This window comes from Chaetodon auriga, chromosome 22 (genome assembly GCF_051107435.1).
Source record: "Chaetodon auriga isolate fChaAug3 chromosome 22, fChaAug3.hap1, whole genome shotgun sequence".
Classification (NCBI taxonomy): domain Eukaryota; kingdom Metazoa; phylum Chordata; class Actinopteri; order Chaetodontiformes; family Chaetodontidae; genus Chaetodon; species Chaetodon auriga.
This window is the reverse complement of record NC_135095.1, coordinates 6,628,715-6,641,913: the sequence shown is the minus strand read 5'-3', so window position 1 is coordinate 6,641,913 and position 13,199 is coordinate 6,628,715. Positions and strand designations below refer to the sequence as shown.

The 13,199-nt window shown below is 42.6% G+C and overlaps 1 protein-coding gene across 2 annotated transcripts in view; it reads right to left on the bottom strand.

Annotated features, from left to right (window-relative positions):
• The window catches only part of rerg (RAS-like, estrogen-regulated, growth inhibitor), a 31,359-nt gene extending 18,854 nt beyond the window's left edge, over positions 1-12,505 (bottom strand). Inside the window, exons 1-3 of one of the 2 annotated variants that reach the window (XM_076722823.1) lie at positions 12,236-12,505; positions 12,096-12,138; positions 5,057-5,210 (exon numbers count right to left, since the gene is read on the bottom strand). In XM_076722823.1, the coding sequence (XP_076578938.1) occupies positions 5,057-5,117 (61 nt within the window). In that variant the 5' untranslated portion in view covers positions 5,118-5,210; positions 12,096-12,138; positions 12,236-12,505. Of the gene's footprint in view, positions 1-5,056; positions 5,211-12,095 lie in introns of both variants that reach the window. The other variant, XM_076722822.1, reaches the window with a different exon arrangement.
• Between the last annotated feature and the right edge of the window lie 694 nt (positions 12,506-13,199).

The window sequence follows — 13,199 nt, the reverse complement described above, 5'->3', positions numbered from 1 at the left end:
TGTGATGAACAGGGAAAAAAAAGGCAGACCCGTCCGGTGCTTCTGTCACTTGGTGCATTCATGGTGAAGGAACGTGATCTTCACTTTACTTTGGTCCACAAAAAAATGGTCTTTGTTCTAGATTTCATTTCAGGGAGATATGACAAGTGATCAATAAGTTACCGTTACCGATCAACCCCTTGGACAATAAAAAAAAAGCATCACTTCTCAGTCCAACATTGTAGCTGTCCGTCTGTCCAGCGCTGTGTTTGTTTTTGTGACTCCGCCTCACCTGCCTGCCCTCTGAATGACTGTTTACATCATGCTCCAGACCCACGCATACATTAGGCTGATTCACGGTCTCTTCCTGGCGTTGGAGGTGGTAAACAGTAGTATTTCTGAGGCAGACACATATTGGCCCACGCCTTTGTTATTGTTCTGCTTTCTGGCCGTCAGACAGGCTGAGGGGAGGAAGGAAGGTGGAATGTTTGAGGAACGGCAGGACGGTGTTTTACGAACTGACGCTTTGCACCCCATAAATTTAATTTCACAAAGAGCATCTAACAGTCTTTCGGGGGAACACGATTCAGCGTATGTGAATGTGTATATGTGCCGGTGTTTTCACTGCAAATAACTGCTGGGTTGTATCTGCATTGTTTGATGAAAGTCAGGTCGTGACTCACATTTTCTGTAAGTTTTTATTACACCCATAATTACTGAGAATAATTTAAATGAGTTGGATTTGTAAAAATTAACTGTTGTTATGATATGTGGAAATTTGCTTAAGAGACTAAAAGTGCTTTTTGTAGCAGGCTGTAAACATGTTTATTTCTGCTGTGAAGTTGGACATTTTAATATGGGGGTTGACGGGGACTGACTCGCTTCTGCATCCAGCCTCAAGTGGCCCTTCGAGGAACTTTTTGGCCTTCCGTCTTAGCTTCATTTTTCACCTCAGAGGCTGACTCTCGGTTAAAACAGCCAAAACACTCATTATTGCAAACCTTCCAACACTCAGAGGTGTTGAAAACAAAAGAGGGAAAGAGAAGCTCCAAGTTTAGATACTGAGTTTGCATCTCTGCAGTACACCACAAAATACTCCTTCATATGCATCAATAAGAGAGTCAAAATGATTGCACGTATGGTCATGGGATCATATTCAACTCAACTCATTGTGTGGGTGCATGCTTGTGTGCATGTGTGTGTTTACCAGGAACCAAGATGGAGGTATAGTAATTGAACAAATTCATCTTATTTCCTAACCCCAGCTTCCCTCTGCTGAGTCAATAAACCAAAGTGCGAGAACTGTTGCAGTTAAGTTAATGCACATTGCTCTTTATTAAGGCTGGATCACTCTGTAGGAGTCCAGGTCAGACCGTCATACAGGGCCCAGCAAAACCCCAAATCCTACTCATTAAGAACACATTTTTTCCATACAGCCAGGGAACAAACAGCTTCTGGATGTGAACAATTACGACTAAAGCGCTACACTGAAGTTGAACGAAAATACGAAACAGTGGCATCACGTAAACACTGGCTCACACGCACATGCACTGCTGTCAAAGTCAGGATGGAAACACTTGAGGAAGACGATATAAAATACTGATAACTGATGGTTTTATAATGAAGTTGTCAAGTTAGCAGAGGTCTTGTCATCAAATATTGGATGGATTCTCATTAACGGATCCCTCGCTTTGTATGCTAATGATTTTTGTAATCTATAGGACAGCCATAACAACAAATAGAAAAAAATGGCAACCAAAATGGATTCATTTTGTTCATCAAAACTATGACAAAATATGTTTGTCAACGATCTTTTTCCATGACTAAGACGAGACAATGACAAGACGGCACTGACATCATTAAACACTAACTGTGACTCTATCAAAATGCAATATTGTTGATGAGTAAAGATGAGAGCTGTAGCTTAGAAAAATGCAAACTTTACCAAAATTTCTCTTTTTTTCCAGATTTTTTTTTTTTTTCTTCTTTTTTTCAGATTTTGGCTAGATGAGATTGATTTAATATGATAAAAACTGACAGGGACATTTGACACAGGACTTAGACAAAGACACAAGATAAAAAATTATTTCCAAATTTAACATTACAGCAAATGCTTCCTGAACACAAGGAGACATCACCAAATTATTTTTGTCCAACCAGCGGTCCCAAACCCCAAGAAATCCCATTTACAGTCATCCAAAACACAGAAAACAGCAAACTTTCACAGCTGAGAAACTGGCAGCAGCAGTTTTTAACTGATTGGTCGTTAATCACCACTGTTGATTGAATCGACGAGTCCTCTCAGCACTATCTACCCTTACTTATAACAAAAGGAATCTCTAACACCTCCTCCTTCAAGGAGGTCAGAGGTCAGATGGAGAACGAGCAGGAATTTACTGTCGTGCTGAAGAACACGTCAGCTCTGTTTAAAGCACAGTCTCTGCATGCTTAAATATGAGGCATATAACCTCTTTAGCTGAAATGGAAGTACATTAAATAGAGATTTATGAGCTGCAAAAGAGTGTTCACTCCAGCACACTGGAAGGTTCAAAACAACATGTAAAATCTGTTAAACGTCAGTGTTTATTTTTACCCTCTCTATCACATTGTGCATGACGCAGGAGTGTAATTTACGAACCCTGATGGCAGCCCATTGAGGAGAAGGCTGATTCATTAGCATGTATGGGCTTCCACTAAAGGGCTATGTTTAGATGAGAGCAGTTCATTGTTGAAAGGATCACCGGGGCTACGTGTAGCTTCAGATGTGGCGACAGTGACGACTCTCCCGCTGTGTGTCTGTTTGCGCATTAAAAAGAGCAAAGGGAGGCATGCGACTGACGGATGTCCACGTCTAAAGGGAGGCAGCTGGTTTTGAGGAGAGTTTGCCAGCAAGCAAATAACGAATTTATCACCAGAAGAAGAGCACAAGTGGGTTGAAAACGACTCTATCAACATGGTTGTTTGAGCTGATGTTTGTCAGTTCATTTCTGTTCTTCCACACATCTGCCTTCAGTCCAGACATCAGGTCAGAAGACAACGACTTGAGCCTGTTTTCAGGATCACCTTCTCTTTTAGAAATTCCACCCAAATTTTAGCTTGTCCAAGACTTTAAGACCATATACCTCCGAAACTTAAGATATCACCACCAGCCTCAGCTGTACTTTGTGTTTAGTGTTGATTAGCAAATGTCAGCATGCTAACAGACTAAACTTAAATGGTGAGCATGGTAAACATTTAACTGGCAAAACATTAGTATGCTAAAACTGTCATTGTGAAGATGTTAAGACGCTGACGTTAAACGCGTCAGTGTGCGGCCTCACAGAAGCTGCCAGCATGGCTGTAAACTTCCAGTCTTGCGTTCACACTGATCTATTCGCAGGTTGCATCTTCAGAGTTGTTTACATGATCTCACAGATGTCTACTGTCTACCAGGAATGACGAAGTGTTTGCCAAAAGAATATTTCCACAAACTGTGCACCTACGCTCTGCTCTTCTTCTTCACTGGACATAAGCCAAAGACTGATGGTCAAGCTGTGGCAAACTAGGGTGTTTTCATTTAAAAATTGATTTAACGGCGGTGAAACATTTTATCACTCAGAACTACAAACAGTGAGATTATAAGAACTTGAAGCCTTTGAAGATGTACCCTGCTGCTGGATAGCAAATTAAAAATACACATTTGGAGTTTTCCCTGAGGGAGCGATTGTGATTGTGACCATATCGACCACATTCAGTGGAGTGCTGAGGTAACAGATGGGGCTATATCAGCCCATGACCGGGCTTTATACCTGCAAAGCAAAATGCAATGCTGTGTACTCTCAACTGCTTACCTGCTTTTTGCTGAAAATCATGAGCAGTGATTGATCTGAGTGGTGTTTCTGCTGCTTCTAAACCAAACAGAACACGTTCCACTGTGTTCAATTTCAATAATAATCACTCAGGTGCTATTTTAAAGAAAATGAGGAGTGACATACAGTAATGCCCAAAGCCTGAACAATAACCTAATCAACCATTTGTAGTATTTTCAATGGGGAACATAAGCTAGTTAGCAGCCACAGTGCAGGAAGTAAACTGGGGGGAAAAATAAGAAATGATCAGGGCAGATGACAACAATCAAGATGACTGACAAGCTTTGGAGAGATATATTTCATTGAGTGACACAACAGGCCGACACCGAGTTCAAGAAAAGAAGTTGCGGATTAGAGGTTCAAGGTCTTCCTTTCCTGAACAAGGTTTAAGATGAGCATGTCAGACACTGTCAGCCTCGTCACCACATTTTATAACCACACTCCTTTCAGCTGAAGGTTATGAACTCCTCGGTCATTATACTTTTCAGTAAAGTACTTCTGCTGACCTCCTTAGGCATTTTAATGGCCTCCTTCGACATGGAAGAGATCCCGAATCATGTTTTCCAACAGCTGATTGCTACGCAGAAGCAATCTGTCTTGATTTTAAGCCGACAGGAAACATATGGTCTGCGTTATTGTGTTAGCTACTGGAGAAAACATACAAGGGCGCCAGCTGAGGCCGAGCTGCTGCAGCTTATAGAGGAATGCTGAAAGCAAATGATAATGACTCAACTGAGTTATCTGTGGGAGTGAAGGTATTTAAGCCAGACCAAAAACAACCTCCCGCTGTAATGTTGACGACGCAAACAGAGTATGAGGAGAAATTACTGCGATTAGAAAAATACTGACAGGATGATGGAGGAAAGCGGAGGTTGTGGTGAGATGCACAGTGGCAACACACAGAAAAGAGGTGAAACACACCCCATGAAACCTACAGACAGCCTACCCAGCAGCCAAGTTTAACCCTTTTTTTCCAATGTGGCCTGGAGACGGACTTGACAGACAAAGACATTCACATATTTATTTCCTGGAGACGTACCCTAACCATACTCTTACCCTAACCTTAACCTAAATCTAACCCTACCCTAACTATAAACCAAGTCTTCACTCTCAGTTATGAGGATTTGTCCCCTTAAAGGAGGCAAGTCCCCACAATATGACTGTGTAAACAAGATTTATGTACCCAAAATATAAGTAATACATGTCCACACACTCACGCAGCGGCTTACCTGACTTGCCCACCCCGGCTCTGCCGAAGACGGCCAGCTTCACCTCCGGGCTTTTGGCCATGACAGCTGCTGAAGCCAGTGAAGATCAGCGAACCAATCAGTGAGCTCCAAGGTTAGCCATCCATCCTCTTGTCCACACAGGAGGAAGCAGTGTCTGAGGAGTGAGAGTATTTTTAGTTGTGATGTTGAAGTACATTTCAAACACACAAATGAATTGTTTATGTATGACTTTGAATTCTGTATTTCCCTTTTTGCTGGCAATATTTCTTGAAGGCATTTCTACTTTTAGCTCAGCAAAGGATACTTTTCTTTCACCACAGTTTGTGAGTCATACAGTGATTTCTCAGTTAGCTGCAGGACTTACATTAGCAGGTGTCAGGCTATGACCGAGCTGAAAAAGGTTCATAGTCAGGTATATCAGGACTGAGCAGCCGTGGCCTCTAGAATTTTAGTTTGTTTACAACAAACATACATTGCTGTGATTGCGCTCACTAGCAACATACTTTTGAGTGAAGGAAGTGTTGTTCTTCACCTCACCAAAGTCATTTAACATGAATGTAGGGCATTATTTTATTTATTTTTTTTACTTTTTCTACAGTAATGTGGAACAGAGGAACCCTCCATTGTGGAAAAGATACCAGCCTGATCTGTGATAATCACAGAATAAATATCCACTTATTTGACTTTAATAAAAGCACCCACGTTGTGTTAGTCACGGGTGATTTGTGCAGCACTTTGAAACATGCAGCGTATCTGTCAAATGAAACACTGCAGATGAAACACACATGGTTTCCTTGCTGCTGTTGTCTGCTGGCTGCAGAGATTTAATCAGCTGAGGGCGAAGAGCAAACTGTCCATCCACAGGGGAGATGAGAGAGATGACAAATAAACAAGTTTTGAATACTAAAGTGAGCAGTGTGTAGTACAGAGACACAAGTGTTGGTCCGCGGGACTTGTTCACCTCATGAGTGGGATTTTTCTTGCAGGTGTGTGAGAGATGTGAAAGATAAAAAAAAAGAGCAGAAGACAGCGAGAGCAGGGGAGCGTAGAGTAAAGCATGCACAGAGCTGAAGTCATCTATTCCAAAGGAAAACAGAACGGCAGCCTGTTAAAACAACCCAGCACAGGTCTGTTTAATGAGAAAACGACCCACACTGATGAAATCTCACCAGGTAATTGATTTTAAACCACTGCCCAAAACACCCTCTGTTTTTCTCCCGGCTGCTCTTCCAACTTTTAACCAAAAACAAACAGACAACAGCTCGAATCCACCTGAATTCTGTATCTTCATGATTCCAGGTGAATCCTGGGATACAGTGCATGTCCAATTAAAAGAAATGCTGAATGAGATAACAGAACAGCAAACACACACGGCTGAGGCTCCTGTTTTCACTGAATTTATGCAGTAGTGGCAGCAGCCTGATAGGAAAGTTTGTTCATAACTGGAGGGTCATGAATTTGAACTACTGCTGCAGCCTTGAAACTGCAGGAGAAAACTCATATTTTCTCGAGGAGCTGCAGTGTGCTGCAGTCTCACAACAGAGCATCCTGACTAGAATACACCAGCAGAGTTGTAAATCATCACCACTGTTGACTCTTCATGCCCCTGATTGTTCTATGGAATTTAAATGGTGTTTTGTTGGCTTGTGTCCACGCTTGCAACGGGAAAATCACCCGACTAAAACAAAACGGCATGTTGTGTTTTTTTTTTTTCTCAATCAAAGCAATAGTTGGACATTTGGTGGAATGCACTTATTCACTTTCTTGCTCAGAGTTGGATGAGAAGATTGATGCTACCCCTCATGTTTGTGCAGTAAATATCGGCAGTTAGCTTAGCTTAGCATGAAGACTGGAAACAGTTGTCCACCAGCTATCTACCAGATCTAAAACATGCTAATTAAATGTTATATTTCCACTGTTTAATCAGCACAAAAACTGCAATGTGAAAGCGTCACATTGTGGTTTTCATGGGGGGTATGTGTCAGACTACACGTAGGCACAGCTTATTTAAGCGTCCTATGCCAACGAGAGCATTTATGCATGTGCACTGGTTTGTCTGTCCTTCCAGGCCCACGAAATCATACAATACATATTAACACAACTTTCTGTTTCTCTTGCCAAAAAGGAACTGATGATATCAAGGGGCACAAAATAGCATCTGGCTATCCAAACCTCACTGCGAATCCAAAACTGCTCACTGTATTGTATTACACGGCATAATGAAGCACGCGATAAGTGATCAAAGGTGACAGAAGACTGGCTTCCAAACACGTGTGGCAGTTGTGAGAGCCAACATGCAGCCTGCCGAGGTACGTCAGCCATGTTTGTGACATGATCTATCATCGGTGGCCGCGCGGGAAAATGTCTTCACTCATCCCTTTGTTAAGGGTTGAAATGAGATATAGCCAGAAAAATGGGAGAAAACTGAAAACAGACGTTCAGCACGCTCTGTCTGGATAAATAAAAGCTGAAAAATGTGTTTGTGTCTGTGTCAATGCCAGAAACCCGTTAGCCAGCTTCACACTGGTTGAAGTTATGAAGTGGCAAACTTCCAGTGCTTTCCTTTCTCATCCACTGCAGCGCGCATACACACACACATGCACACACACACTCTGCGTATAAGCTAACCTTTTCCCTTTTATACCAACACACACATGCCCATACATGGAGTGGCTGTGTGCCGCTTAGTGTGGCTCAAGTGGAAGCCGATCATCCATCCTTGTCTCTCTCTCTCAGGGTCATCATGGCAGCCGTCAGCGGCTTTAAATATTTCTCATTTCTAATACGGACTCCACAATCCCACCATCAAACAGCACAGTCAGAACAGTGTGTGATACTGTTGTTTTGGCAATAACACTAACATCTTGTTCCATGTTTCCAGTTCAGGCTGAGGTGTTTGGAACATTTATGAGGTGGTCAGTGTTTTACCACCTGACATGAATCAATCGTCGACTGCGCAGCGTAGGCCACAACTAAAGCCCGCTTAGCTGTAATCTTTAAGTTCTCCAGTACCACCTCGATAATGGCTGTCAAAGGATTATGAGTAATAATGGTGCCTCATACGTATGGAGACTGTTCTCCCGAGAAACGTCGGAATCAGTCATTTCAGCGAGCGCCCGAAAATGACGTGTTAACATTCAAGAGACGAAGCATCTCGCAGCCATAAAATTCCCATTCCCAACCCACAGAAATTTTTTTAACCATGATCGACCACGATCGTTCTTTAGCCTGAACCACCTTTATTATTTCAGCCCAAACCATAATATTTCCCAGACCAGAACATTTTCAACAGTGATTTGTACTGGTCTGATGGGCATGAGATCATAAAACACTTCTATGTGTCATTCTAGAGGGAATGGACAAATGACGCATTCTGATGTTCAATTCTGGTTTTTAATGACATGAATACACTTATTTGGTCTCTTACCGAGAAATTCTGTGAAAAAACTTTTTGCCAATTTTCTGCTGAAGTTTATTAAAGTCCTCTAAACCGTAGTAACCAGTGGCTGCTGCATATTGATTAGCGGGACAAAATAGCTACAGTACATACGCCTGAATCTATTTTCATGTTTAGCTTTAAAATCAGTAGGTTCATGCAAAGTGTTTTTGCAGCAGCCACAAGGGTTAACCACAATAGCAATATGACAGAAAGATGGGGTTTGAGGCTGAATCACCCTATAGGAGAGACAGAGCGAGTGTGGAAGGAATGTCTTCCGTCAGTTTTGGAGTATGTTGAGTAGAACGTAAAGAGAATATGAATGGAATAGTTCCAACCCACATAGACAGCTAGTGCCGCTCTTTTCTATTGCAACTGGCTGCTTTTCCATCTCATTTCTCACTTTTATGTTCTTGCTTTCTACCTGTTTTACAGGTCACGCATATTAGTGTAGCAGACCCACACCACTGCAGAGTTCCCTCGCTCTCCCACGCAGCAGCAGGGAAACACCAGTGAGGGAGGAAGAAGAGGAACACGTAGCAGTGTCTCCCTACCAACACGGTCATTCTTCACATTTTGCCATTTATGGCCTCCACCCACTGCCCTGACTCCCTCTCTCTCTCCCTCTCTCTCTCTCTCTCATGCACACACCTCACTCACGTAATGAAGTCACAGAATAAACAGCTTCAGCGTGGCTGAAGTGGCTGCTAAAACTCAACACATCTGGAACTTTGCAGTTAAGAACAGAGAGCAAGTTGTACTGATTCCAATAAAAAGGGCCAACTATGAATATGTATATTGTGAGAGCATTTCAATACTGGCCCACAACAGAAATAACATACCACAGCAGCAGAGTATCAAACAAAGAAAAAAAGATCAATGACAAAAATAGTATCAGAAAATCTTCAATATTTTGCTACAATAGAGATGCATGACAAAAAGCGCTGCACCCCAGCAGCAGGTCATCTATTTCAAATGGATCTTCTCGGCTGGTGGGGAGCTTGGCTTCATCAGCTCCTGAGGGAAATATCTGGCTGCCAAATGATTAACTATGTTCACTAGCTGGTCGCAAACTTTGTCTATCCGGCATTTGGTGCTGGGCAGGCAGCGCACAGTGGGCTTTTAGAGCTTTATCGCCGAAATCAGTCTGAGGACAGCGAGAGTCCAAAACAGTGAGAAACCAAAACAATGAGCTGAAAGATGCCATAACACTCTGCAGAGTCAAGTGATAATTCACTACAGCAACCACTTTCACACAGACACAACCATTTGATCAACTGTTAGCTGTTAGATTCCAGCAGCTTTGAGAAGAAGGCCTCCAGTGAGGTCTTTGATCAAGGAATAATGCAAGCGTGACTCATCATTATCACATCATTATCCCAGAGTAGCTGTCTCACTCTCCATGTGCTTCTCTGCACCATCACACATTTGAAACAACTAGTACAAATTAGACTGCTACAATAAACAGATTAAAAGCAGGAACCGCAGTCTGACAAAAAGACGCACCAGGCAAACCGATGGAAAAATTAGCAGCCGCCGCTACAGCAGAGTAAGTGTCAGCTGGGCAAGTGATAGCTAACTTGCTGTGTGAAATGCTAAATAAAAATACTGGTGCTGCTTTTCAGACTGATGAAAAAGGGGATTCAGTCTGTGCTTTAAATAAATGAATACATAAATGTGATGCACAGTCTATTCTGTATCTTTAGTTCTGTTTTCATTGTGGTGAATTCATTTACTGTCTAGATAGCTGAAGTGTATCTGTGAATAACTGCTGTCTGTTTCTGTTGGCAAAGAAAGAAATTAACTTTCACCTTGAAATACAACAGACTGATGATCATATTTCCAGATCATGGACCATTAATGAACCTCCTGCCCTCCGTCTAGCATCCACAGATTTAACCATGGACCTCTGCTCTACAGGGACCCATTCCAAACTGTCAAGCTGGGCACGTGTATATTTTTTTCCACTGTGTTGCCCAGCTGGGTTTTGTGTCATTTTTACCCTGAGAAATGAATCTGGGTGGTGGTGCTGTGGTTCAGGGAGATTACAGACCTCTGAGCTCCAAACCATGGGAGGAGACCTGCTGCACCACAGGCTATAGAAAGACTGCTAACCACAGGTCTGTCATCAAAATACATACAGTGAACTGGTGCACTGCCTCTGGAGGCAGACGAGTCGTGAAAAGAATGCTACAATGTGTTCCTCAACAGAGCAAATGATATTTGAATCACCTAAAAATAAATAAAAAACTAAAAGTTCAAATCAGTAATTAGTGAAATTATGGACTAAATCTCTAAAACATATTCAAATTGTGATTCCACAGGTTGTTACATTTTCTCTTGAGCTGCAGACACTGCTGGTGTTTTCATCCAGAGGTGACATGTCTCTGTCAGGCAGCCCCCATACTGATAGACTTTGGACCAGTTTGGCCCTGTTTGATCTGATTTTCATGGCAGGCACTCCTATCTGACGAGATACCGTCTCTCTCTACTGTCAGAGGGAAGAAAACAAGCTTTTCTCTGAGTCATGTGAGGTGGGTGAAGTGATCAAATCATTTACCCAAGAAACAGTAGAGATGCCACAATGTGAAAAAGGCTTTGTTTGCAAGTAAAAGTCCTCTATTCAAAGCGGTAGTTAAAGAACAGAAGTATCTGCAGCAAGAGCAGTCTTTTCAGAGCTTCATATTGTTGTTAGTATCATGCTATTGCATTATAGTGTAAATGTGATTACAGCATTTTAATGTAAGCACAAATACCTCAGAATTGTACATCTGTACAGTACTTCAGTAAACGTACTTAGTTATATTCCACATGCAAGATGCATTTTCTCATCATGTGTGCATGTCAGCTGAGGGTTGCTGTAACGTGTTTCTGTAATCTTTTCTGGCCTCCAGTCCCTCCTGGTGCTGATTACAAGTCAAAGAAACAACAGTGTTATCAAACCCGTCTTCATTTTTGTAGGCATCTCACCCACAACCTTCATCAGGACCCCTGGGAGTCCCCCGGACCCCGGTCTGGCAAGGACCCCTGTGGGATGTGCTGACTGACCCTAAATCCCATTGAGATGTGAGCTATTATGCAACAGTGGGAGCTGCTCATGAATGTCAATTATGTGCTAGAACCAAACAGGGGAAGATGGAGGGAAATAAGCAGCAGAGTAAGATAAAACTGAAGATTTGCGCAGACTGAATTGGACATACTCTCTTGTGATTGCATTGGAGAAAACTATTCTATACTTCATCTTAAATGTGTTCCCATTAAACAGCCCACATGATTGACTGGAGAGATTTGCACAACTTTTAAAATGTTACAGTGGTTCATCTTACAGTAAACAGAGCTTAAAGACACTGTATGTAACACAACTGAACATCAAGCAACACAGTCCGCTTTAAGTCACATGCAAACTCAAACACTTAAGATCCACATGTCCTTCAGATAGCATAGAAATATTATGACATTGTGTGCACATGACCTTCCTTAAGGGTTTCATTTTGTTAGTAAAACATCAAACCTGCTGCCTGACCACACGTCAGAGCTGTCCCCACACCTCAGCGTTGCGGCGCTCATTGCACCTCACATGAAAACACAGGCAGCGGGACTCACCAGCGACGGCTGAAGGTAGCAATAGTCTCCCGGTGATGAAACGCTGATCAAGAGGAAAAGGAATTTTAGAAAAGAGAAAAGAAAAGAAAGAAAGAAAGAAAAAGTTGACGGGTCCGCTGATTAAATATGATGTGTCTGACCTTCCCAGGCGCAGACTGCGAACGCAGCGCACCTCTGGATGGAAGGACAGAGGTGTGGATGGAGCTGGATGGACAGACGGCTGGATGGATGGACAGACCGGGACAGACCGAGCAGCAGCGCTGACTGAGATGAATGAATCCCCTCCACGGAGGGTGAGTGGAAATATATGGAGCGGAGCTGCTGGAGTTCCCGACACTCTGCTGCCTCTGACCGGGCTGCTGCTGCGTGCCTCTGCATGTCCACACTGAGGGGAGACGGCGACCTCTAGTGGCAGGAAGCGATAACGCGAGCTCCGGACTGCAAGAGAGGGAATCCACCTATTCATACATCACATCGCGCATTATTCTAATGATCTGATCATAAACCTCCCCCCTGTCAGCAGCATTAATGACTTTTTTCTGACAACAGGCCGTTTGCCGAGTGTCTCACCCTTCTTCCTCATTGAGGTATTTTATGGTGATGCCCATCAGCGCACATGAGCGCTTGTTGAGAAAACTGTTCCATGCAGTGATGAACACTGGATTGTCCTTCCCTAAGGATACATAGACCTTGTGGGATCATTTTTTTTCTAATATACTCAGACAAGGTAATTGCATGCCACTTACAACTCAGCACCTTCTGGCTGGAAAAAATAAAACTTGCCTTTGGAGGATTTGCAGTGTGACCTCTTCTCAGTGTCTCCGCTAGAGGGAGCTCTAGAACCATGAATGTTTAAAATGGAGACTTTTAAGAGATGAGAGAGAATTTGTCTTATATTACATCTCTTTTGAAAGAGATTTATTTTCTTTCAGTAAACACAGAGGATTCATAACTAACATCCACTATATTAATAGTTTAATTCCAGTGTGAATGTATCTGAAACATCTCACAAATAATTGGTCTTGGTGTGGAATACTGTGTGTGTGTGTGTGTGTGTGTGTGTGTGTGTGTGTGTGTGTGTGTGTGTGTGTGTGTTCGTGCGTG